Source organism: Theropithecus gelada, chromosome 7a (genome assembly GCF_003255815.1).
Source record: "Theropithecus gelada isolate Dixy chromosome 7a, Tgel_1.0, whole genome shotgun sequence".
Taxonomy (NCBI): domain Eukaryota; kingdom Metazoa; phylum Chordata; class Mammalia; order Primates; family Cercopithecidae; genus Theropithecus; species Theropithecus gelada.
In genome coordinates this window covers 37188423-37216240 of record NC_037674.1, presented here as the reverse complement: position 1 = coordinate 37216240, position 27818 = coordinate 37188423, and the positions used below count along the sequence as shown (strand labels likewise).

The window sequence follows — 27818 nt, the reverse complement described above, 5'->3', positions numbered from 1 at the left end:
ACTGATGAGACTCCTAGATCAGTAGTTCTGAAACTTGAGCATGTGTCAGGATCACCTGGAGTGCTTATTAAAACATAAATGCTGGCCCCGCCCCCAGAGTTTCTGATTCACTAGGTCTGGGGTGGGGCCCAAGAATGTGCATTTCTAACACACTTTGAGAACCACTATTTTATCACATTAGGATTACATTTAACTTCTTTAGAAAGCCACATTTTTGTAACTTCCTGAGTAAAACAGTTCAGTGTCTGACCCAGGTTTTGGTTGAGTTCAAACTTGCTCATTTAAAAATATCTTTATCCATTCATTGTCATTGGTTTTCTGAAGGTGCCAAAAAGGAAGGAGCTGCTGGATTCTTTAAAGGAATTGGAAAAGGGCTTGTGGGTGCCGTGGCTCGTCCAACTGGTGGAATCATAGATATGGCCAGTAGTACTTTCCAAGGCATTCAGAGGTAATTGAGTACATACTGTGTGCAAGGTATGTGTCTGTGTGCTAATTATTACAAGGAATACATAAATAGATTAGATTATTTGAGTGCTTCTAAGGATCTTAAAGTCTCATTGAAAGCTGTGGTAGCTTTAAACATAGAGTGCCATCAGAAAGGAATATGAAAAGACATTTTTTGTGAACATGGTGAAACCCCGTCTCTACTGAAAATACAAAAATTAGCTGGGCGTGGTGGTGCGCGCCTGTAATCCTAGCTACTCGGGAGGCTGAGGCATGAGAATCGCTTGAACCCAGGAGGCAGAGGTTGCAGTGAGCTGAGCTGAGATCGTGCCACTGCACTCCAGCCTGGGCGACAGAGTGAGACTTTGTCTCAAAAAAAAAAAAAAAGAAAAGACAAGACATATTTTGTGGCTGAATTTCCCCTTTATTCTACAAATGTTTATTACCTACCATGTGCCAAGCACTGTGCTAGACACCAAGGATACAAAGAGTCGATGAGCTAGGCCCTGCTTTTATTATTTTGATATTTCTTTTTATTTTAGAAAAGGTTGGGGGACTTGGAGTCAGACAGACTTGGTTTTGATACTTTTGCGTTATTTGGGGAAAGTTATTTAAAATTACTGATTGTTTTTTGTGAAATATTTATATATTTAATCAACACACACATTATTTTGAAAGACTCTCACATAATTTCTTACACTTACTCTGATGCCTTATTCAGGGCAGCAGAATCAACTGAGGAGGTATCTAGTCTCCGTCCCCCTCGCCTGATCCACGAAGATGGCATCATTCGTCCATATGACAGACAGGAATCTGAGGGCTCGGACTTACTTGAGGTAAATTCTGTTCTTCATGGTCACGAGTGAAATGGAATTTTAATGATTTCTAGGCCCAGGATTTCATGGGTGGTTCTTAAAGTTCCTGATTCACGAACTTCTTTAAGTGTTATACATAGTTTGTAGAGTAGAATTTGATTATTTGTTTTTCATTTTAGCATGTGTTAAATGGAAAATACAGGTGTTTTTTTTCCTACATAGGAGCAAAGCTTTTGTCGTGCGCAGAAAAGATAATGTTAACTCATAGGTTATGTCACTATTTCTGCGATAGCTCATTTAGTTAATATTGTTAATTTTGGTTTCCTGCTTTGTAGCTTATTATTGGAACTTCATTGCTTCATTTCTCCAAACCAAATTAATTTATTTGCACTGCTTTGTAAATCTAGATTGATTTCAGTAAATAGAACTAGATGAGAGAATAAAAGATTATATATAATTATGATCTTGTTAAACCTTGAAGAAAATTTAAGAGCTTTTTGACTTTTAGTTTTAACTTGATTATATTTCGATAATATATACATATATAAATTGCTATTCTCCCATGACAGGCTTTCCCCCAAAAGAAATTTATTAATATTTTTCTGCCTTGACTTTAAAATAAAATGCCTCTTAATTGTTCTTCCTTTGGTTTTTATTGTATATGATTACATTTTATCTATCTTTCTGCATGCTTCTAACTTTATTTTCTTTGTTTTTCTGCCTGCACAGCAAGAACTGGAAATACAGGAATAAATGTTTCCTAAACTACTACTTGATTTCGTCCTTAAAAATCAAAACAAACTGTGGTATTAATTGACTGTGTCTGAATTCCGTTGTCAATTTTAATGAAATTTTCTTTAAAACTCTCACCTCCATCTGAACTTTTCATAGTAGTGGCTTGACTACAAATAAAAACTTGTGGTATCCCTGGTAATACTGTACTGAAATAAGAGATTAGTATAAAATATTAAAGGATGCAGAGAATCAACTCTCTTCTCCATTTAATAGATGAAAGACTATATTGAGCTCAGAAACAGATATTGTTATTATCATTTCAAAAAGTTTATCTTATGGTGTTCATGTACATTTCAGGTAAAATTGAAAAACAGGACAATTATTATGTCCAATTTAGTGAATATGTTTATGTTTGTGAGTCGTGATGATGGAATTACGTAGCTTTCTGTTTCACAAATGACTCTAAATTTACTTAAGTTACAGGGCTATTAACTGGAGCATCTGCTTTAATAATTGAATTGTCAGTTGCTCTGAGCCTGCCCTTAGACCTCAAATAATAGTTGGCACATGAATTTTGAGGATGTTTCCTCATCCCTCTTTTTCCTGTTTAACCCCTTGTTACTGTTGCTAAATAAATGATAGTCATTTTCTAATTATGTTATATACATTTTCAGCCTTTAGCATTTCTGCTTTTCAAATATTGAATCTCCTTGTTGGTTATACTTATTTCATAATTATTAGTTTTAATTAATGTAAATAGAAGTTGAATATGTAATTATGCAGATTGCTATGTGGCACTTGAATACATAGATTTCTTTATTTTCAAAAACCAACCTTTTGCTTTTAAATCCTTAGAGAGGTTTTATTGTCTTAATGAGAGAAAAAATAATTATAAATCATTATTTTTGAAATTAGTACCCTCTTAGTTCTCAACATAAGTTATGTTTCAATTTCTTTCTTTGTAATAAATGATGGAAATGTTTAATTTAACAGTGTCTTATCTAGCAACTTTCATGTTTCACCTCAGAAACGAAGCCAAAGTATAAACAGATTTAGTGTGTTGTGTATTTGAAGAGAATGAAACTATTAACATATAATTGTTCAGTTGGATTATGTATTTTAAGGATTGCAGTTATCAAAATAATAAATTGAATGTTTTATGTTTAAAATAAGCACTTTAAAGAAGAAAGAGTGACATCCAAAAACCAGCCTGTGCTAGAAATACAAAGGAAATTACTTCTGTCCTTAAGGGACCAAGTATAACAAAACATGTAAATGTTAAAAGTAGCTGACAAACCTTTCTTTTGCCTAATTTAGCGATGGCAAAAATGTCACCACATGCAGTTTTCTGGGAGAGTCAAGCACAAATAACTAATTCAAGATGCTGACTTAAATCATCTGCAATAGTTACCCTTCCTGAGATTCTAAAAGTAACAATTTTTAATTTTACTGGTTGTATTGCTATTTTAATGAGACTTACTTTTGAGAACTCCTGTAACTTAAGATTTTTTTCTTGTTTTGTTTAGCTCTTTATTAATTTTTTCCTTGTGATATCTTTTTATAATTCTGTCAAAAAGCACAAAACTTCAAGAAACTTTTAATTATTTTTCTAAACGTATAATCTTGTCTGATTTCTTAGTTTTAATTAAGATATCAGACAACTTTTAAAACTTTAATGCATTATTATAATTACTGGAAGAAATAGAATGATTATACACTAATGAGAGGACTTGGTAGTTTTTGCCGTGGATGTCAAGTGTGGGCATGGATAATTGAGATATTTAGGCTATTTCATTCTTTGCCCATCTTGCTGTGATCAGTCAGTTGGGTAAAAATATTTGTTGATTATTTAGTCTGTGCTGGATACAAAAGAAGCCTTCTGTCCTTAAGGGACCAAGTATAACAAAACATGGAAACATTAAAGAACATTAGAGTATAAAATTATATCCTTTTAGCCCTTCGTAATATGGCCAAATTCTAAATAATTTATTTGGAGATCTTTTGATCCTCGTTTTCCTTTTTCTCCTAAGTAGTACTCTGTATTCTTCAATACGTAGCTTTGAGAGTTACTAAATCATATGTTTTCATGAGATGTACTATTCTACTTATCCTCTAATCTTCATACATATTTATACACACACACCTATATACACACACACACATATACATACACACACATACATATATATACACATACATATATACACACATACACACATATACATATATACACACATATACACACATATACACATGCATGTACACATATATACACACACGTATACATGCATACACACATATACACATATACATACATATATACACATATATACACACCATACATATATACACATATACACACATATATACACACATACATATATATACACACACCATACATATATACACATATATATAGATACATTATATGTATGTATGTATAGTCATTTAATACTCATTTTGGTTCACATACTTATGATCATACAACATTTAAAACCACATTTCTTGCTTTTTAGTTTTAGTTGTATTTTTCCATGTTCTTAGAAATGCGTCATTAACATTTTTAATTCTTGTATTACCATCTATTGAGGTAACATTACATTGTGTTTTTAACTCCTCTTAATACATGACATTAAATTTGTTTATTATTTTACTAACAGTAAGAGTGCTGTAATAAACATCATTATACATTTTGGTTTTTTATATCTTGTTTGCTTTTTCATATTTCTGTAGAATTTACTTGAAAAAATTGAATTACTGGGTAAAGGGGTTTTGCAAAGTATTGTTAAATTCCTCAAGTTGCATTTTTGGGAAGGGGACGTGAATATTTTATCAACTAATTTGGTCTCCTGCTGCCATTAGTAACTGAATGTCTTAATCTGAATCTCAGAGTGTAGTGGGTTTTTAGTAGTGCTGAGAACAAGTTTTCTAAAGTGTATTGTGGTGATAAATTATATTTTAAAAGCTCTCAATGGCTTGAAGCACAATAGCCTAATAAGTAACGAAAATGCATACAAGATAGAAAGTGGGTAGTATTTCTTGTACTTGCATTTCACATCTAAATATTTTAACATATTTAAATTTCAAGCTGATGATAAATGCATTACATTATTAAATTCATTTCCCATTTTCTCTGTGAAAAAATTAAGGCATAAATGTTAAAAGATTTTAGCTAATTCGCACAAGTGAATTGTGAAACAAGTAAGTATTGCTGTGAAATCTGCAGTCCTCTCTGAGACTCATTCTGAAGATGAGATCCCAGTTCTTTGTGGATTCCTCTTCCTTATTCATGGCTTTTTGCAATTGTCAAGGAATGACTAGGTACCAAGCAACTTTAAAAAATGTATATTTAAGCATTGAAATAATACCAAGTGTGATTTCTCTGTGGTTATATTGATTATATTATCCTTTTAACAATATTGGCATTATATTCTTGGTCATAAAATGTTAAGGTCTTATTTATTCAGTATATTTATGTTCTGTATTTTCATATATATTATCTATTTTCAACCATGCATTATATATAATGTCAGTAATAGTATTTCATTAGCATTCATTATTAAAAAAATTTTGTTTTTAATATTTGACTAATTCAAGTCACAATACTGTTGAGATAGCTGAAAAGGAAAATAAATGTGTTTTAATGTACTACTACTTATACTTGTATTACTTTATGCTGATACTTGTTTTTAGAAATAAATTGTGCCAGCTATTTTGAAATCTTAGAAATTGTTCATATTAATATTGTCATATTTTCTTTTCTATAAGAAATATAATTTGATATATAAATATACTTCTCCATGCATGTTTAACCTATGAGATCAAATGTTCGAAGCATTAAACATTAATTATCTTGGAATTTTATTATGTGTATAATATCTATTAATAACTGTATGTAAACCAGTGATTCTTAATCTTTGAGAGAGATCACAGACCCCCCCCATGATTTAAAAAAAAAAAAAGAACTGACAAAAAATATGAACTGTGTTCTGAAAAAAGTTTTAGAACCACATTTTCAAAATTTTCTATTTTATGTTAGGTAGTTCAGAGACCCACCCCAGCGTCCTACCAATGACCCCTATTTCAAAGCCCCTGTAATGTTAATGTAGTTATTTTATATTAGCATATATTTCTTAATTAAAATGTGTGATAATTCCTGGTAGATATTTTAATATTTCTAAGTTACTACAGAACAAAATATGTTTTGCCAGAAGACCACTTGGTAAGCATTTAATACATGGTTTTCTTTTAAGGCTGCAGTGGAAGTTAACTTACAAACATGCTGTGAATATTTTTCTAGCTTCATGTACCAGTATGTAGAATTGTGCTTTTATTTTTAATCAATGTTTTCCTAACACTATTATTATAATTAGATAATATACAGTATTGTAAATACTACTGAAATGCATATACTTCCCAAATCTAGAGCCTGGTTTCCTTTTCAGAATCATATCAAAAAGTTGGAAGGAGAGACTTACCGATACCACTGTGCTATTCCTGGAAGCAAGAAGACAATCCTTATGGTTACAAATAGGTACTGACTTAAAGTGACATTTTTCCAAATACTACTTAGTTGCATAGGTCACAAGAATTTTGAAGGCTAAAATGGTAGAAGATTTGGAGAATTGTACTTGAAATTCTCCAAAGTGAATGGCAAAATGTTCATTTTCATAGAATCGCAACAATACAGATCTAAATACGTCCTTTGAGATTTTCTGTTCCAACCTCCTCATCTTAAAGATGCTGAAACTGAGACTCAGTGTGGCTTAGGGACTTACCCAAGTTACACAACTACTGAGAGAATCTAGAACAGGCTTTATACCTGTAATAGTGATACCCTTATTCTTGAATTACAAGTCCAGTTATGGAGGATTAATTCATGAATCACTTTTCTTACTAAGTTTTATTTTGAGTGATTAGCATACCACTTTTAAAGGATGGCATTACTTCTATATGTTTATCTCAGCTTTTCCTAAGCATTTGGTTGTGGTAGATAATTTTTCTAATTACAAGAACTTAGACTAAACTACGAAGCTTATTTTCCTGGGATTTATCCTAGATAGTAAACTTATCCCAAAATGACAATTATAGATTAATAATTTTCAGAACTTTGTTAGTGATGAGCTTTATAAGAGTAAGGCAAAGTTCTTACAGTAGGCAAAATGTGCATTAGATTCCTCAGGACTGCATTTAAATTTATTTGAATGGGAAGAAAGGAAAGCTGAATGACAGGATAAGAGGTTAACCAGTCATGTAAGAATCCTCATGTAAGAGAGGATTCTCCAGTCATGCGATTTGCTCATTAGTTAAGAGGTAAAAATATTCACAAAACAATCTAAAAAGCAGATTTTATGACTTTGACAAGTAATCACTTATTTTTTATGTCCATAATTTTGTCGTCTTCAATAGATTAAGCCAAAACAATGTTTATTTGTTCTTAGATATTGTATTTAGCTGTTGCAATGTGTTAATTCATTTTAAAATTATATCGCTTTTATATAATTCAGTACTAGGCAATGAGAATCAATTTGGGGTTTTTTTGGTAATATGTATTACTTTAGTACTTATTTGATTTAAGCCATTCTATGGGAGTATTACTGTATACATTATATATTTGATTTTTCTTCAAGTACATTGAAAAATCATCATCATTTAAAATCTAGTTACTGATGGAGTTGTTTAGGAGGTAATTAGTAAAATATACCTGACCAGTAAATACTATGAGTTGGTTTCCTTGCTAACCTTACTTAGTACTCTTTTCTTTTCTCTTTTTTCTTCTCTTGTTTTCTTTCTTCTCCTCTCCTCTCCTTGTCTTTTCTTTTTCCTTTTCTTTCTCCCCCGCCACTTTTTTTTTTTTTTTTTTTTTTTTTTTTGAGACAGGGTTTCACTCTGTCACCCAGGCTAGAGTCCAGTGGTGCGATCTCAGCTCACTGCAACCTCCACCTCCTGGGTTCAAGTGATTCTTGTGCCTCAGCCTCCCCAGTAGCTGGGATTACAGGCATGCACCACTATACCCGGCTAATTTTTGTATTTTATTGGAGACAGGGTTTTGTTATGTTGGCCAGGCTAGTCTTGAACTCCTGGCCTCAAGTGATCCACCCACCTTGGCCTCCCAAAGTGCCAGGATTACAGGCATGAGCCACAGCACCTGGCCTTAGTAGACTCTTTCTAACAAGAATTTATTTGATTGAGGTAGTTATTATGGTAATCAGACCTTTAATGATTACATTAAAACAGTAGCATTTCTTCCAAATTTAGTATTCTTAAAAATAACATTTTCTTTTTTAAAGATATGGCCAGGCTGGACTCAAACTCCTGGACTCAGGTGATCCTCCAGCCTCAGCCTGCTGAGTAGCCTGGACTATAGACATGCATGCACCACCACATCCAAAATAATTTTTATTGCTAAAGTTATGGCTATTCATTGTAGATAACATAGATCAGGAGTCAACAAACTTTCTTTAAAGGGACAGATAGTAAAATTTAGGGTTTAAGGGCCATACTGTGTTTCTCAACCTTTTATTTTTGCCCTTATAGTAAGAAAACAACTATGAACAATATGTACAAGCATGACATAGCTGTGTTCCAGTAAAATTTTATATATTAAAACAGGTCTTGGGCTGGATTTGACTTGAAGAGCACAGTTTGGTCACCCCAGTATTGACAATAAGGAGATGAAAATAGGCTGGGTGTGGTGGCTCAAGCCTGCAATCCCAGCACTTTGAGAGGCTGAGGCGGGCAGATCACTTGAGGTCGGGAGTTCAAGACCAGCCTGGTCAACCTGGTGAAACCTCATCTGTACTAAAAATGCAAAAAATTAGCTGGACTTGCTGGCGCATGCCTGTAATCCCAGCTATCTGGGAGGCTGACGCAGGAGAATCACTTAAACCTGGGAGGCGAACGTTGTAGTGAACCAAGGTTGCACCACTGCACTCCAGCCTGGGCACCAGAGCAAGACTCTGTCTCAAAAAAAAAAAGAAAGAAAATGAAAATAACTAACCATACATACATTCTGGTTTGCCTAGGACATAGTAGGTTTGCTTGCACGTTTTGTCCCTATGAAATTATCAATAGCTATTCCTTTCATTCTTAAAAACATCCTGGTTTGAATAACAGATTATATGATAACCCCTAAAAATATCCTTTACAAGCAATCTCAGCACCCAGAGATAACCACATTAGCTGGCACATTTTATGAAAACTATGTACAAAAAAATGCATTATTACATTTTAGTCTTGTCAGTTTTTCATTTTCAATATAATGTGATCATCTTTCCAAAGCATTAAATATTCTTTGACAACGTGATTTTTAATGACTGCATAATTTTGTATTTGTGGATATACTATAATTTATTCAAATACTCTCTTGTTATTGGACATTTTTCCCTAATATGTTATTGTTATATATTTGTAACTAAATATTTTTTCTATTATTTTATTAGAATAAAATTTTAAAAGTGGGATTGCTAATTTAAAAGTTGTGAAGATTTTTGAGTTCCTTTCTGTATATCGCCAAGTCATTTTTCAGAAAGGTTGTATCAGTTTTTTACATACCACCCAACAATAAATGAAAGTGTTCTTTCTCCTGTGTTTTGCTGAGACTAGGTTTTATCATTTAAACTTATTTTTTGCTAGCTTGATGGGTAGAAAATAATTTTTTGTTTTAATTAGCATTTCTTTGATTACTGTTGAGCATGAACCTTTTAATATATCATCATCTATTTATATTTGCTAATTTGTGAATTACTTGTTCATATTCTTTGCTCATTTTTCATTGGTATGTTAGTCTTTTTCTTACTGAATTTAAAGAACATTTTGCAAATTAATGATATTAGCCCTTTTTGTCAAATGTATTATTGACATGTTAATGATTACTAATTGAGTTTCTCAGTATATACCTTTTTTTAATTTTGAAATTCACCCAAAACTTAGTCCCTTAATGTTTTTTTTTCTAATGAGTTTTTAAAAACAAAACACAAGTTCTCATGACCTAAATTTCTGAGACTATAGCTTCGCTAGTTGGTCCTAACTCTGCTGTAGTTTATTTTAGTAATCTTTATTGAGAAATTGATTATTGAGCAGATTAAAAAAAAATCAACATATGACAAATACAGGGACACAGAGATAAAGTTACATCTCTGTCCCTTCCCTATTTTAATGGGTGGGGGACTACAAATTATCAGTGACATCACAGTATGATAGGTGCTAAGAAAAGCGATGGACAGTCTCTGAGGACATATGGAAAACGGTTGGTACAGTAAGATGGGGACCACAGTATCATGGGAAAAGTGTCAGGGAGGCTTTTATAGATGAGGGAGTGCTTGAGCTGAGTCTTGAGTTATGTAGCTCTTGCATAGGTAAACTAGAGGCAAGCGGAGGCATACAACACTATGGTACTTTGACCAGTAAGATCAGTGTGGAATGGCTGGATGTAGGGTGTTAGTGTTGGGAGATGAGTCATAGGTAGCAGCTCATAAGATTTTAAGGGTTTAGGTTGTATCATTAATGTGATGGAGAATCACTGGTTTTTGCTTAAGGTCTAGTCTGCTATTTTATTTTTTTGAAACAAGTTCTCATTTTCATTGCCCAGTCTGGAGTGCAGTGGCTCGATCGTGGTTCACTGCATTCTTGACTTCCCTGGGCTCAGGTGATTCTCCCACCTCAGCCTCTCACATACTTGGTACCACAGGCATGCACCAGCTAATTCTTCTGTATTTTTGGTAGAGATGGAGTCTCACTATGTTGCCCAGGCTGGTCTTGAACTCCAGGCTCAAGCAGTCCTCCTGCCTTGGTCTCCCAAAGTGCTGGGATTACAGGCATGAGCCATCACACCTGGCTGTCCGTTGTTTTTTTGTTTGATATCACTTGTAGCTTCTCACACAGAATAGTACACACGTGAGTAATCTCTCTCTTTTTCTATCCTACAGAAGGTTTGTAAACAAGTAATATGATGAGGCTTGTAGTTTTAAAAGATCCTTGGCGGTTTGGATGTTATACTGGAAGAGAATCAGTCCGGAGGCAAGGAGACCAGTTAGAGACTGTATAAGTTTTCTGTTGCTGCACAACAAATTACCACAGAATCCACTTCAAAGCTCATTTGCTATTGTTGGCAGAATTCTAAGATCCCTGTTTCTTTGACCTCTGTCAGCCAGCAGGCTGCTCTTAGCTCCTAGAAACTACCCTTATTCCGACCCAGCAAGGATGCTTTGAATCTCTGACTTCTTGGTGTCTTACCCAGGTTTAGAGTCCATGAACTTAGGTCAGGCCCACCTACATAAACAATTTTGGCTTAAAGTCACCTGTGCCTTATAACAAAACCTAATCTTGGAAGTGAAATCCATTATATTCAAAATCCAGGGGACTGTACAGAGATATATACCAGGGTTGGGGAATCTTGGGGACTGTCTAAGTGGGGAGGACCTAAAGAATGAGGATTTGACTTACGAGACAAGTCTTGGTGACTGAGTGGATGTAGAGGAGAAGGGAATACATGATAGGGAGGGAGGGAGGGAGGAGGGAGGGAGGATGGATGGATAGATAGAGAGAGAGAGAGAGAGATAGATAGATAGATAGATAGATAGATAGATAGATAGATAGATAGAGTCTGGATAAAAATCTGGAGTTGAGATCTTTCTGAGAGACCATTCTGAGAGAGTGTGTGAGTGGAAGACCAAGATTTGAACCCAGGCAAACATGGTGCAAGAGGAAGAAAATGAAGGAGACATTCTAGGTGGTAGGAAAACAGTGGTATTATTGGGATGGTAAAGAGAAGAGTTTAAAGATATTTGGAATAGTGAATTGTGTTTGGCACGAGGATTTGTAACAGCCATCCTTAGCTCTATCAGCAGATTATCAACTGGGGCCAGGAGTGTGGGCGGTGGAGACTGTTTGGAAACATATGGTGGTGTTGGAGATTGCCACAGTGGTTGCAGGACGCTACTGCCACTTACTAGGCTGGAGCTAGGGATGTTCAACTTTGTCCAGTGCACAAGACTATGCCATACAAGTCCACAATTTAATAGCACCTCTGCTGAGAAATATAATGCCAGGGATCTATTTCAGTTCTCCACCCTCCATTGGTCACCATGTTCATTCATGTTTACCTTCTAAACATCTCGTATCTAGCCCTTTCTTCTCCCTTTTCAGAGCTACTGCCATACTTAAGGCTTTCATTGTCTCCTGATTGAACTATTGCCGTAACTTCTTACCTTGATTGTCTATTGTCACTCTGTTTGCCACCTCCCTTCTGTTTACCACCAGAACCATGAATCTAAAATAATAAACATTATCATGTCATTTCCTCTTCATTAAAAATGAAACAACATTATCATGTCATTTCCTGTTTCATTAAAAGTGAAAAATGTTTTAAAAGGAAAAAAGTAGCCCTTCAAGGTCTGGTGCTAAGCTTATTTTCTCACCACTTCACCATGGTATCTTTCTGGTATTCCAGCTGCAGACCTCCACATTCCTCAAACAAGTCTTTCGTTTTTTGTACTCCTTTGTATGTCAGTGTGTTTCCTCCTTTTGTCTGGACTGTCATTTCCCTTACCCACATAGAGAACTCCTTCCTTTCAAGAATCAACTCCTATGTCACCTACTTTACCAATACGATCTGTTCCTCTCTCTCTCTTGCTCCAAAAGACTAATCTGCACACACTGTTACAGCCCTTGTCTAATTGTGCTGTAGCATTTATTTACATGTTTGTTTCTCCTCTAGCCAGTGAGCACCTCTCAAGCAGAATTATCTTCCTTGTTTCTCTGGCACCCTAAATATTTGTTGAATTAATAGTCCTTCTCTTCTTTTGTAATTTTGCTTTCTGTAATAGAAGCTTAATTTTAAGTATAGTTGTATCAGTAATCAAAATGAATCACACACTGAGAAATCAATGTGGATGCCCTTTAAGGGTTCTGTTATTTTTTTTAATTGCCATTGAATAAAATAAGATACTCTGTGATAAAGTATATTAGCATTAAAGTGTTCAAATCTGATCTTTATTAGTAGGCCTCAAGTGAATCTTTGCTGACATTTAAGGTTTATGACATTTCCTTCACGTTCATTCTTGACTGGAAGGCATAAATGGCTGACAGTAAAGAGCAATTAATAATTTTCCAAGTAAAACATTTTCAGGGGCTTCTGCCTTTATTGCTCCCCAGATGAGAATACAGCCTGTTTCTTATGTGTTCCAAAGATGATTTCCCTATCAGCTTTTTTGGTCAGTTAACCAAAAAAAAGAAAAAGAAAAAGAAAAAAAAAGTTACACTTTTCTGAATTCTGCAAGATTGACAGAAGGGGAATATTTGAAAGTCTACTTTGTTACTTGGTAGGTGTCGTATTTGCTCTTTATTTGACAGTTACCTAGACTTTAAAAAAAAAATGAAGCAGGTTGGTTTTTTTTTAATGCCAGTTTGTATTATTTTCTAGGCAAGTGCTACCTCTGCCATCCAGCAGGGTGAAATATTGGCGAGAATAAACTGTCTTCATCATTATTGTTTTCTTTTGCAAAATAGGCGAGTGTTGTGTATAAAAGAAGTTGAAATCCTGGGCCTTATGTGTGTAGACTGGCAATGTCCATTTGAAGATTTTGTATTTCCTCCTAGTGTCAGTGAAAATGTGCTAAAAATTTCAGTTAAGGTAAGAAAACATGTCATACCTTTAGAGCTAAGAATTCATTGCTTTCAGACTGTTTTGCAGTTAACGGCACAAAATGTTTGAAGGATTAGTGTTGTTATTACTACTATATGCTGAGACATAAAGAAAGATGTAATCAATTTATTTGTATAACTGTACTTTATTTTCTGGCAGTCTTGATTGCATAGAGTGAAATATCAGTCTGCCCACCCAAATAATTAAGATTCTGATATGCTGATATTTCCTTTTTCGTAGAATTAAGCATTAGTAAATAGGAGAGTTTTTTTTTTAACTTCATATGGACACCCATGTTGCTATAATCTTAGATATTTCTGGAAAGATTCTCTCTTTTTAGGTTTTTAGAAGATTATTAAGTGATTTGATAAAAATAAATGTATCCAAAATTCCCATGTTTGTAATATTTGGCATTTATGGAATGCTAATATAATTTAAGTGTGTAATAATACTTTTATGTCTTTTCTCCCATCATTTTGTAAGGAAGAACTTTTATTTTAATTACATAGTAATTTGTAAAAGTGATACTCCATCTTTTGCGTAGTTCTTAGACTCAAGTACTTAACTTTCTTTGAAATATGTTTGTTACATTATATATATTATAAATTTATTTTCATGCCTTTAAAAAACTATTGTTATTCTAAATATGGTAATTTATTTAGTGTATTTGTTTTCCCTAAACAATAATGTTATTTCTATTAGTGAAACTATCTGCAAAACGTTTACTGTGAAATTTAGTAGCCAGAAGAACATTTACTGTGAAATTTAATAGCTATAGATGTGAGTACTGGTACCTTTTAATTTATGTTTACTTATCTTTTCATGGAAATTTACAAATAAAAGGAAATACCATGTTACCCTGCCATTTTGTATTTCGGCATTACTGCACTGTAGAGTGCCAAAATTTAACGAATGTCTTGGTGTATGAAATACAGTTTTCAAACTAGGAAAGACTAGGTCACTGTGCATATATTTTACAGTTTCCTCAGTTATCACTTTTTCTTTCACATCAATGGTGAGAATTGACTCAATGTATTTTACATTATACAGAAATTTTATGTATCAGCCAAAGAAATGAGGGAAGTGTTTTTTTTGATTTGTCAGATGTGATGAGTTACCAAGTGGTGTTTCTGTAGGCTATTTATCATAGCCTGCAGAAAGCCATTATTTTATACAGATAGATGTATGTTCATCCAATTTTATAAATTCTAACAACTCACATATGGAAATACTGTCCTTGTTCTAAGATGATTTATTTCATGTCTTACTTGAATGTGTGTATTTGGTTAGTCTACTTGTTTTAAAATAGAGTTGACATTTAAGTATACAATTAAAAGTTAGGATTTTTTTTTTCCTCAGAATAATTTCTTTTCTGTCATTGTTTCTTTTGAAACAGGAACAGGGTCTGTTCCACAAAAAAGACAGTGCCAGTCAAGGCTGTGTTCGAAAAGTTTACCTGAAGGACACCACCACAGCAGAGGTAAACAATTTAAAGAGCACACCTCCATTTTTTTTTTTTAGCTGAAATACCTTTTTAAAAGCCTCTTATAATGAATGCCATTATTTCTCCCAAAGCTCTCCCAATTATAACTATGGATGGATATATAAACTTAATATACTGTGGACTCAGTTGGGTGCAAGGATCTTATTTTTATTTGACATATCTGGACTCTATCCTTGGTCTTTAGCTATTGGTCCTGTTTGGAGAGCTTCAGCCCTTGCTTTCATACCTTTCCCTTCAATTAAATGAGCCTATACTTGTCTTTACAAATCATAATAAGTATTTTACTTTACAGAGAGCACGTAATGCCATTGAGGATGCACAGTCAACGAGACAGCAGCAAAAATTGATGAAGCAGTCATCAGTGAGACTTCTCAGACCCCAAATGCCATCTTAATCACAGATCCTAGGCGCTACAACAGGGGAAAAAAACAATCACTGGTCTTGTCTATAAATCACTCTGCTTTATCTTGTTAAAGACAATTTTTCAAGCAATCCTTTAGTTTTATTTTTCTAGAATAACTAGTATTGGGTTTTCTAGTTTTTTCACCTTTTGGTTTGTACTCTAATTTTGTAACCATGTATATGTTAGCAGTCCAATTCTATGCCACCACCCAAATGGGTCAGACCCTTGAAGAAACATCACTTCAAACTCAGAATAAAATTTTCATTAATATTAAAATTGTGAAGCAAAGGTCAGTAGGCTTATATTTAATTAAAGCCTTACTGAAGAATAAGAAAGGAGCTTAGGATGACTAGTGTTCTTTGAAAGGTTTTTTTATTTTTGTTTTTTTTTTGAGACCGAGTCTTGCTCTGTCACCCAGGCTGGAGTGGTGCAGTCTTGGCTCACTGCAGTCTCTGCCTCCTATGTTCAAGCAGTTCTCCTGCCTCAGCCTCCTGAGTAGCTAGGATTACAGGTGCATGCTACCACGCCCAGGTAATTTTTTTTGTATTTTTAGTAGAGATGGGTTTCACCATGTTGGTCAGTCTGGTGTCGAACTCCTGACCTTGTGATCCGCCTGCCTCGGCCTCCCAAAGTGCTGGAATTACAGGCATGAGCCACCACAGCCGGCTAAAAGGCTTTAGGCCACGGACAAATGTTGGACCCTGACATTTTGTTTAAGAGTGATTTGTTCAATAATTGAACTGAGTTAACAGTTTTTTGTAAGCCAGGTAATTGAATGAAGAAAAGCCACTAAAGGGAGAAATGACATGTTTCCTATTTTCTTTTCATGAAAACACTGTTTTTCCCCCGAATAAAGCATATTTTACTTTGGTGCTTACTTTTCCTCCTTGCACTCTAATAAAAAAATGTGGACAATCAAACCTTAAAATATCTACACTCTGCCCTCTGTAATGTAGCATTTATAAAAATTTGGAAGCTATTTACATGCTCTTTCAAGATGAGCTTATATGACACAATTATTTGCTGATACATGAAAATATTGCACCCTAAGTTTCTCAAGACTCTGAAATATGTAAAATTCAGTATTTTTATATTCCCAGAAATTGTTTCTTACAGGTTGAAAGACTTAAGGGCATCACAAATTAACATTTACTCCTAATGTACACCTAGAATGTACTTTAAATACTTATTAAGAAGAATGAAAATTCTTTGGTTGTTTTATATATAAATAAGGCCTATATAATGACACTGTGTTCCTTGAGGGAGCAGGCCCTGTGAGAATCAATTCAGTACAGTATTTTTTTTGTCCTTTCTCCATCCTTGATCAGAGATAAACTATTAAAACTTTAAAAAACACTCAAAAATATTTAAGGTTTTTGGTTGAACCTTTAGATTTGCTCATAATGTTTAACATAACAACATTTATTTCAAATTACTGAATTCATGAAGATGTGGACGCACTTGGTTTGCTCTATTTTTGTTTATGTATGGTAGTGGTTCTGTCATCATCATTCATGTTTTTTAAGGCCTGGTCATAAAACTTTAAATTTTACTGGTGTTACTTGATGTATATTCTAAAAAGAGAATGCAGTAACTAATGCCCTAAATGTTTGATCTCTGTTTGTCATTACTTTTTCAAAATTATTTTTTTTCTGTAAAGTATAATATATAAAACTTCTTGCTTAAATTGAATTTCTATATTAGTGGTTAATTGCAGTTTGTTAAAGGGATCATTATCAGCAATTTCATAGCAAGTGTTCTAGTATTTTCTGTTTTTAAAACAGAATTAGGAATTTGAGATATCTGATTATATTTTTCATGTGAATCACAGCTGTTGATAATGTCCTATATATTTAAGAAATTATATCATACTGATACTATTTGTAACATTTTTATTTGATTTAATCTCCAGGGACAGAAATAATTCATTGGTAAAGTGTAATAATGTGTTTTTTTAAAATGCTTTGAGAGTCAATTACTTGCATATGAGAGAAATAAAACATTTGGCACATTGTTTACAGGTGTGAAAACTTTGTGGTTTTTTTTTTGTGTGTGTTATTCAAGTAACATTTGCTTTATTTTTTTGTCTTTCCTTTTTCCTTTTCCAATCCAATAATAGTGAGAAGTTATATTAATAGTTATGGAGGACTTTACCAGATACTAGTCAGATAAGCTTTTTCTCAGGGGTACTGAGCCCCTTTATCACACTGGAGATCTGTGGCACAGACCTCCAATACTGGGGGATTACAGAGAATGCGGTTGACCTAGGGGCCCAGCTGCACTTTGGAATCCATTGTGGTATTTGCATTGAGTCCATGCCTTCCGTAGTTTCTCTCAGCAACTGGCTGAGTATGGCAATTATATTAAGACACACTTAGTCTAGAAATTCTAGGAGACACAGAACTCCTCTGACAGCTGACTCTGGCTTGAAGACTCCAGTGGCCTTGCAAAGCCTTTCTGAGACTGCATAGCAGTCTGGGATGGTCTACCATACTGCTCTCTTTCTCTTCTCCTCCCTCTTGCACATGGGGCTCAGACTACACGTTTGGAAGGCTCACCCAGTGCTGGATTATCCAGTAGGAAGAATAAGTTTATGCTGAGGGCTGTAGCAAAGCAGGGGCATTAAAAAAAGAGAAAAAACAAAAGCAAACAAAAAACTGTACCCAAGCTTTGTAAGAAAAATTCCATACAGGGTGGACTTCCTTCCATGTGTTTTCTGATTTAGTATTGTTTTTATTTTGAATTATGCAGGAAGGAGGACACTACCATCTTTTTGGTGCTTTGGGTTTCTAAGTATGTTGATCTGGTGCTGCCTGGATATCTATTTTTAACAAAGTTCTTTGTGTGTTTCTAATGTATAGCCAGGACTAAAAATTAATGCTCTGGACTTAAAATGATCAAATTCTTAAAGGGCTCTACAGATCTCAATGCCAGTTAATATTAAGTTGCAATTATTGCCAGAGCTAGAAGAATCATCTTTTTATTGGGGAGAAAAACCAAAAATTCTTAGAGGATAGAAGATTGCTCATAATGGGGTCATTTGTCTTCTGGGGACAAGCCCTTGTGGTTGAGAATCACTGCCAGAATGACCATGAGTACTGACGAAAGTGGGTTCTGTGCCATGTGTGTCGGCTCTAAGAAGAAGCCTAATGTAAATGACGAGTTAATGGGTGCAGCACACCAACATGGCACATGTATACATATGTAACAAACCTGCACATTATGCACATGTACCCTAGAACTTGAAGTATAATAATCATAATCATAATTATAATAAAAAGAAGACAGGATATGGAGATGAAATCTCTCAGGAGGTTTTTTTTTTTTTTTTAAATCAGACTCACTGGAGGAGAGGGAGCACGTTTCTCTTGGTAACTGTGCCACTAGTGGGAAAATTTAGGCTTACTCTTGAAGTCATGCTTGAAAGTATCTTCAGTTATAAGTACGTATCATTCAAACAGTCAACTGTGGGTCTCTTTGAGGTGAAAAAGTCTTCAGAAAGACTTCTGTTTTGTTTTTACAAACCACAGGCCCATAGTTCCTTATTCAAAATTCAAAAATTCAAAAAACTCTAAAAACCAAAAGATTTTGCAAACATTTGAAACAAAGACATTTGGCAGCAAAATCTGAACTGAACTGACATGAGGCTATTCATGGTCTTTTCTTCTATTTGGTGTAAATAATTTGGCTGGAGCAAAAGTACTTTATTTGGTTATGGGGTACTGCTGCAGATTTCTCTGGAGGCATACAAGCTGTATGTGCTATATGAACCATATTGTCTTTCTTTTTTCTTTTCTTTTTTTTTTTTTTCTTAGAGACGTCTCACTGTTGCCCAGGCTGGAGTGGCGCAATCTCGGCTCGCTGCAACCTCTGCCTCCCAGGTTCAAGCGATTCTCCTGCCTCAGCCTCCTGCGTAGCTGGGACTATAGGCACACACCACCATGCCTGGCTCATTTTTGTATTTTTAGTAGAGACAGGGTTTCACCACGTTGGCCAGGCTAGTCTCGAATTCCTGACCTCGTGATCTGCCCACCTCAGCCTCCCAAAGTGCTGGGATGACAGGCGTGAGCCACCACACCCAGCCCATATTCCCTTCTTAAATGTGAAGTCCTGTATTCTGAAAGACATCTAGCCCAAGGGTTTTAGGTAAGAGATTGTGGAGCTGTATACCTTCAAAATTCTCAGTTTATTAAATTTGCTTCTTAAATTTTAGAAAAAAGCATAGACTATAGGAGAAACTCTAAGAAACAACAGAATTTTCTTCCCTCTCAGACCATACCAATGTTTCATTTTACAGTTAGTGCTGGCAAATTGTTTTGATAAAGGTTTCAGAGTAATTGGTGTCAACATATATATTGCCACATGATTGTGTATCACAAGGATGACACTTGAGAACAAGTATGAAACGTAAGCACATCAAAATGATTTTTATCCCTTTTGTACGTTATATATCTGCTGGATGAAAATATTTTAAAAACTGACTTCTAGTGGGGAAAAAATTACAATAATAGTGAAATATATATACCAACATGGTCCTCAATCCACTAAGATTGTAACAACACTACAAAGAAGATTCAATTCTTTAGCATTCTTTTAAACTTGAAGAAAAATCAAGCAACTTCCCCAGAGATTAACTACAGTACCTCAAGTGGTTTAGATACCTTGATAAATGATTTTCACCAAGAGTAGATTTCAGTTCTTGATATTTGGGTTTTGTTTGTTTTTGTAGAAAACATTTACCTTATGATACCAGTTTTTCTCTTCACCCACTTTTCTCTTTTGCCATCATTTTAAGTCTTCCTTCTCTATGCATCATTTTATCTTTTCTTCTTATGGCACCTCTTTAAATATTAAGTTATCTTTGTTAAGTGGACATTATACTATTGCTTGGCAAACTACAACCCACAGGCCAACCCATCTGTTCGTAACAAAGTTTTATTGGAACAACCACACCCATTTATTTGCATTGGTTATGGCTGGTTTTGCACTACAGTGGCAGAGTTGGGTAATTGTGACAAAGACAATATGGCCAGCAAAGCCTAAACAATTTACTATCAGACCCTTTACAGAAAAGTTCATTGATCCCTATGTTATATCATATAATTGATCTTACAGTGGGACATACAGATATCAAATGACTTACCGAAGGCCCTGTGGTGAGATAGGAACTGAAATCAGGATCCAACATCACCAACATTCCTATCTCTCCTTCTTCCTAAAAACAAGGACATTGGTGTTGAATGAATGTAGCCACTGTTGGCCTCTTGGATTTCTTCTAGAACCTTATACCCTTAACCCCAAATTTTATCTGTTTTCTCCCTATCTATGTTTTACACCTAACTGTGATACGGCATTTCGCACAGTAACACCCAAATCTAAGCTAGCCCTTAGTTAAACATTTTTTTCCTGGAGAATTCTTACATATGGTATAATATTACTGTGACAGTTGACTAGCATATGTAGCTTTTGAGGTGTACAAATAAGGAAATAAAAACTTTGGACATGAGACATAAAACTTGCGTCTATTCTACAGCACAATCAGAACTAAAAATCAAATGCATGGGGTTCTACCATAAACCATTATAGAGTTCTACTGATATCAGGAGTAGAAAAACCATACCCAAGATACATACTTTGTCATAACTGGCTAGGGACTTGCCAAAGTAGAAATGATATTTTTGAGCATGGCACATGACATTATAGAGTAGTAATGTAACAAATGAGCAGGTGTTCAAAGATTGCAATTTGAATGGAAGCTATAAAATTTTAGCTTCACCAGAGGATGCTGCTGCAAATTAGTTAAGCAAGCACTTATTGATGGTTTAAATTAAGCAGCCACTCTGGAACAGGGCACATTTCCTATCCCTGTGGAGTACTGTTAGAGAGGCTTAACCTACTTTGACACTTCTGATCAAATCTTCCCACTTCATTCCATTCACAGTGATTCATGCTCTCAAAAATAGTAAAAACGAAAAAAAAAAATAGGGCATGAACTAGAAGATTAACAGCATTCTTAACTTTTTCAATAAAGATTTCTTGGACTATGCAGTCAGTTGAATAATCTATCACTGTGTTACGGAAGTAGGTAGTAGGCTTTTTTTTTTTTTTCTTTATGCCAAGATAAGGGAATCATACTCCTGAAGAATTCTGGAATACTTGTAAGGTCTATAGGACATTTGAATATATCTGGAATTATTGGCAGCAAGAAACAACTGCTTTCTTGTGAAAAAGATTCCCATGGTTAAAACTGAGAGACCTGGAAAGCACTCCTTTCGAGTTGGCCTCAGATGAACAGAATAGAAATCTTGCATGACTATTATTACAATCCAGATGGTAAATGGATACCATTGAAAACACTGTTTAGTAAAGGCCATAAAGACTGAGTACCCATGACTTAGACTGGTGAATAAGAATATATTTCCTACACTACCTAAAATTAATGCTCAATTGCCATTGAATTATATGCAACTCTTTCAGAAGCACTAATGATGCTTATTTTGTGTGGAATGGATTAATTTTAATCATTTTTTTTGGCAAAAATAATTCACTTGGGGGCCTTGGTCTTAGTTGTACTTATTCATAGAAAAGTTAATGGTTGGGAGATCCTTACATTCAGCATAAATCTATTCTTGTGGCTTCCATCCATTGAGCCCAAATCCTTAGGGCTATCGGAATAAGAATGACTCTTTCTGTATATGGAAACCCAGCTATGGGAGCACTTACCTAGGAGAATTGAAGGCTGGCCTCATGTCCTATCATTTATCCAGCAAGCATGTAAGTTTTATTTTCAAGTTCTCCTCTTATTCTACCTAAACCATCCCTAATGAGACAAAACTTCAAGTCATCCCATAATCCTGGTGGTACTCCTTAAACAAACAAGTTCAACCATGTTCCCCTTAGGATATGGTGCACTGATCTGCAGGAATGTACCAGGAATCAACTAAGGCAGATTAGTGCCTTGACAATTGCGTATTTTCTACTGCTTTTCTAACAGTAGTAAGTATCCCAGCCTATTAAAGCAATTACTTATGTAAGGTAACATTTCCCCATTATTGTAATTTATTTATCTTGTAACTTTTACTTATTTAAGAATATTGTTGAGTTATTCTTTTCACCACTTTTGCTAACTGTAAGGGTACATTTATATGGTACTGTAGATTTAAAAATCCCTTTACTTCTCTTGGCCTCAGTTTCTTCATTTGAAAATAAGACCTTTGGACCAGACCTGCCTTTTTCACAAAAGGAGTTGAAGACAGGCCTCATGTCCTAAGGATCCCTTTAGATTTTACAAATATTGATAAAACGACCAGTTACAGAATTGTTATTTTGAAAAGGTGAGATGTATTGCTTGCAGTTTTTTCCTCTTTCTCACAATATTCCTAAAGATATTAAATGTATATTCTTAATCATTAGTGAGTTTCTTTTGTAAAACCACAGAACCTTTAACAACACTACCACCAACACAATCCGAAGAGAAAGTGTGGGAGATTGTTGCTAGTCCTTGCATGGAGAAAAGTCTGGATATGGAGACTATAGATAACTGAGTCCCAAAAGAGAGCCCCCGAAAGAACTGTGGGCAAGAATGGCTGAGTTGGGAGCCAGAGCATTGCTGTGAAAATGGGATCCTGCTCTTCCTTCTCAGATGCACACCCTCAGCAGCACCTTTTAGTTGTCTAAGGACCAGTGCTGTGTGAGGTGGTCGTGGATCACACCATGCGCGACCTGGGCTCTTCATAAGGCATCACCCACTCAGAAGACTTCTCTGCTGGTCAGCCCTGTCATCTGAAATGTGTTGGAATCACTGCTTTGGATAATGGAATGCAGATGTTAACTATTTGGATTAGTTAATTTGCATGGATTAAATTACAAAATCAGAGAAAGGTCATTTTAACTAACATACTAAAGAGCTTTACAGTTTGTAAATCCATACTTAATCTTGTTACATCTTAATAGCAAGCCCATATGGCAGGTCATGATATTTCCATTTTGTAGATGAAGAAACATGTTTGTAGAAGTGATTTACCTAAGTTCATATAGGTAGGAAGTGTAGTCTCAGGAACTGGTTGAAATCACGTTCCTTTTCTATCGCACTATGCCACCACTTTGTAAGTACACCAGCCTGCAGAAATGGACCACTTTCAAGCTCAAGGAAGCAAGATAGATAAAATTATAACTAACATGGATGCAGCTCTGTATGATTTTGATTCTAGTTATACATGCATGCAGATGTATTCCTTATTCTTTTGATCCCCTTCTTGCTTGAGGAAATGAAAAGACATTCTGTAGTTCCTTGTGGCTTGGACTTCTCAGAGTTACCATCCTTCTTTCATAGGAATGCTTCATAGTCCCTGGGCTTTTATATCACCTGGTCTTTTCTCATATTAAGGTTAGTACATATATTTTCACAGACTAAATACAGGTTCCTCATGTGCCACTAAACCAGTGATCTGGCTAAAGCATTGAATCCCAGTTGGGATGAACTTATGCTCACCTTTGTCTTTTAGACTGTTACCAATCAAAGGTAGGTTTACACCATGTTATATCCATTAGCATATTTCAGAAGCAAGTAACCAAAAACTCTCATGTAATTAGCTTAACCAATAAAGGGATTTATTATCCAACATATTGAAAAGTGACATAACAAGACACAGATGACTTCCTGTTTTATGAATTCATCAGCACAACACTACCATCCAAGAAGGCAGCATCTTTCCATCTTTCTGGTTTTGCCATCCTCGGCTTGGTGGCTACCTCATAGTCTCTGAATGGCCATGACAGTTTCAGACAGAACATTCTGAAAACAATGAACTTGCAGAAGAAAAGCTTAACTCTGCCACTTTTTTTTTTTTTCCTTCAAGAGCCAGGAAACATTTCCCAGAAGTCTCCAGTGGACCTCCCTTCAAATTTCATTGTTCAGAATTGGAAACACATCTTCTACATCTATCACTGGTAAGGCAAATGGTATTGCCAGGAATGACAGAGAAATTAAGATTTACCCCTGAATTACATGAGACAGGAGTGGAAATCCAAACAAAAATCAGGTAGTTTCCAGTAATAAAATAAGGCAGAATAGCTACTAGGTGAACAACCAACAAACATGGCCCACCGCAATTAGCTTCAGCCATTTTCAGCAATTCACATTCATGTACTTGCATCTACTAGGGAACATTGGACTGTTTCCTCTGATTTACTATCAGCTTGGTCATAATCAGTAATAGAGATCTGGGATTTCCAGTCAAGATGGCATTATCCTTTGGGTCCTTCACTGTGGTTCAAACATAAAGTAATGGTAGATGAACATAAAGTATAAAAATAAAAAAGACTCATTAGTGCCCCCAAACAGGAAAACCATTTGTATGAAACAGAAATGGGAGAAAAACGATTAATGACAATATGGAAGACTAAATATCTAAAAGCATTCCTCCTAAAAAGCACCTAGAAATACTAGATGAAATATAATATTCTCTGAAATAAATAGCTGAGCTCAAAGAATATAAGAAAATTCCCTCTAGGGCAAAGTGTAAAGGGAGGTTAAAATTAGATCAGTGAACATACGAGGGGATATTACTGCAGCCCAGAATGATGAAGGTTTGCCAATTTTATTAAACACTTTTATTAATCTCAAGGCTTGGGATTTAATATCCAGGAGATTAGGTCTTGGACCCTTGTAAGTTGAAAAGTAGGAACTTAGAAACCCACATAAAATCTATACCCTCCTTTAAGATAAAATGATAGACAAGAAAAAATATTCCCACTGGCATAGGGAAATTACAAAGAAAGTTGTTTTGGCCTGGGTTCTGAATGAAAATAAAGTTCTCCCTTGAGAATGTGTAATCATTGCCTCTAACACATGGGTTTGCAAATTGAATCAATTCCTATGTGGTCCTGGAGCATCCAAGCAAATGAATTAACATTAAAAGAATCTGGAGACAGCCTGGGAATCTGACAAAAGCAAAATCAAACATCTTAGTGGGGATAAACCCTCAAAACAGGTTATACATGCCTCCCACTGTTTACCCTCATGGAAGATGAGGAAACAAGTCATCTCGAGCAACAGTCAGCAGATTTAAAACTGTTAGAATTATATTGCCAAGAAATGCAGGTAAGAACTACCCAATAAAAATATTAAATATGTATGATTAAGAAGAAGAATTAAAGACATGGCACTATATAAAAAAGAAGAGACAGATTTCGATAAGAACTAAGTTGGTTTTTTAGAAATTAAAAAATCATTAAAATAAAAAGTCAAGGCCAGGCGCAGTGGCTCATACCTGTAATCCCAGCACTTTGGGAGGCTGAGGGGGGTGGATCATGAGGTCAAGAGATGGAGACCATCCTAACCAACATGGTGAAACCCCATTTATACTAAAAATGCAAAAATTTGCCAGGCGTGTTGGTGGGTGCCTGTAGTCCCAGCTACTAGGGAGGCTGAGGCAGGAGAATCGCTTGAATCTGGGAGATGGAGGCTGCAGTGAGTTGAGATCGTGCCACTGCACTCCAGCCTGGGAGACAGCGTTAGACTCCATCTCAAAAAAAAAAAAAAAAAAAAAAAAGTCAATGGACAGCCACAAAGTACGTTAGACATAGCTGAAGAAAGGATTAATGGACTAGAACAATAGAACTGATCAATACATTTCCTGGAACACAGCACAGACAGAGATGGAAATATGAAAGAGAAGTCAAGTGGCATGAAGGATGCTAGATGAGTGTATCGAACGTACTCTAATCCAAGTCCTATAAGAATAGAGAAAAAGGCTGACTTGATTCAGAAAGACAGGACTTGATAGATGCAAGAAACAAAATGAACCCAGAGCAGAATAACTAAAAACAAATTTAACCCTAAGAGACACTGGATTGAAACTACCGCATAGCAATCACAAAGAGAAAAGCTGAAAAACAACTAAAAAGAACAGAGAGATTACCCACAAAGGATCAACAATTACACTGAGAGAAGAGTTCATAACAATAGCATCCGGGGAATGACAGGATGTCTACAAATCGTTGAGAGAAAACCAGCTGTCTATATAGTTGTCTTTCATCAGCTAAATTATCATTCAAGAATGAAGGTTAAATAATCCTATTTTCATAATAAAAAAGAGAAAGTTTTCCACTCTCAAATTCTTTCTTTAAAAACTACTTCGGGATGTCCTTCAGGAAATAGAACTCAGAAAGAAGGAATGAAATATAGAAATCAGTGGCACCAAAGAAATTGGTAAACTGTAGAGTTAAAACATAAAGTAACAACAAGCGTGTACAGGAGGAAGTTCATCAAAACTTTGCAAGACATTTTTAAAGAAAATTATAAAATTACATTGAAACAAAGTTTAAATGTTCTTAAATATACAGAAAGTTATATAATGTTCATGAGTGGCAAGACTCATTAAAAAGTAATCATATTCAAATTTATCTATAAATTCAATGCAATTTTAATCAACATCCTATTAACATTTTTCATGGACCTTGACAGGCTATTTCAAAAATTCATGTGAAAGACGAAAAGGCCAAGAATTATCAAATAACTTTAAGAAAAAAGATCAAGTGTAGGATATATTTTGCCCTCCCAGATTTTAAAATTTACTAAAAAAACTGTCGTAAGTGAAACAATGTGATATTTTCAGAGAAAGAGATTAGAAGATAAATGGAACAAAACGGAGTAACGACAGACCCATGAATATATGGAAATATATAATAACAAGGATAGTAACTATGGCTTACATGGTTTCTGCTATGTAAGTTTTAGGCATTGTTCTAAGCACTGTACATATTTTACTTCATTTATCCTTAAAAGTGACATTAAGTTTCAGTTAAGCATAGCTGTATTGTTCATAATAGGCAAACGTATGTATATTAACATATAAGGGGATAAATAAATTGTGGTATATACATACAATTGGGTATTATTCAGCTATGAAAAACAACAAAGTACTACATGCTGTAAGACAGATGGATCTCCAGGGCGTTATGCTGAGTGAAAGAAGCCATAATCAAAAGGTCACACCTTATATGATTCCTTTTATATGAAATATCCAAAATAGGCAAACTATAGAGACAAAGAGCAGACGAGTGGTTGCTAGGGGCTGGGAGAGAGGGGGTGATTCCTTCAAAGATGGGGTGTTTGCATGTTCTCACTTACAAGTGGGAGCTGAACAATAAGAACACATGGACACAGGGAGGGGAACAACACACACTGGGGCCTGTTGTGGGAGGGCAGGGATGGGGAGAGCATTAGAGAAAAGAGCTAATGCGTGTTGGACTTAATACCGGAACCTGAAA

The 27818-nt window shown here is 35.1% G+C and overlaps 1 protein-coding gene across 2 annotated transcripts in view; it reads left to right on the top strand.

The window, feature by feature from the left end:
- The window catches only part of VPS13C (vacuolar protein sorting 13 homolog C), a 194147-nt gene extending 176572 nt beyond the window's left edge, over positions 1–17575 (top strand). For both annotated transcript variants that reach the window (XM_025389713.1, XM_025389712.1), the window contains 6 exons: positions 325–448; positions 1166–1280; positions 6440–6528; positions 13503–13626; positions 15035–15118; positions 15435–17575. In XM_025389713.1, the coding sequence (XP_025245498.1) occupies positions 325–448; positions 1166–1280; positions 6440–6528; positions 13503–13626; positions 15035–15118; positions 15435–15536 (638 nt within the window). In that variant the 3' untranslated portion in view covers positions 15537–17575. The remainder of the gene's footprint in view (positions 1–324; positions 449–1165; positions 1281–6439; positions 6529–13502; positions 13627–15034; positions 15119–15434) is intronic.
- The last annotated feature ends 10243 nt before the right edge of the window (positions 17576–27818 follow it).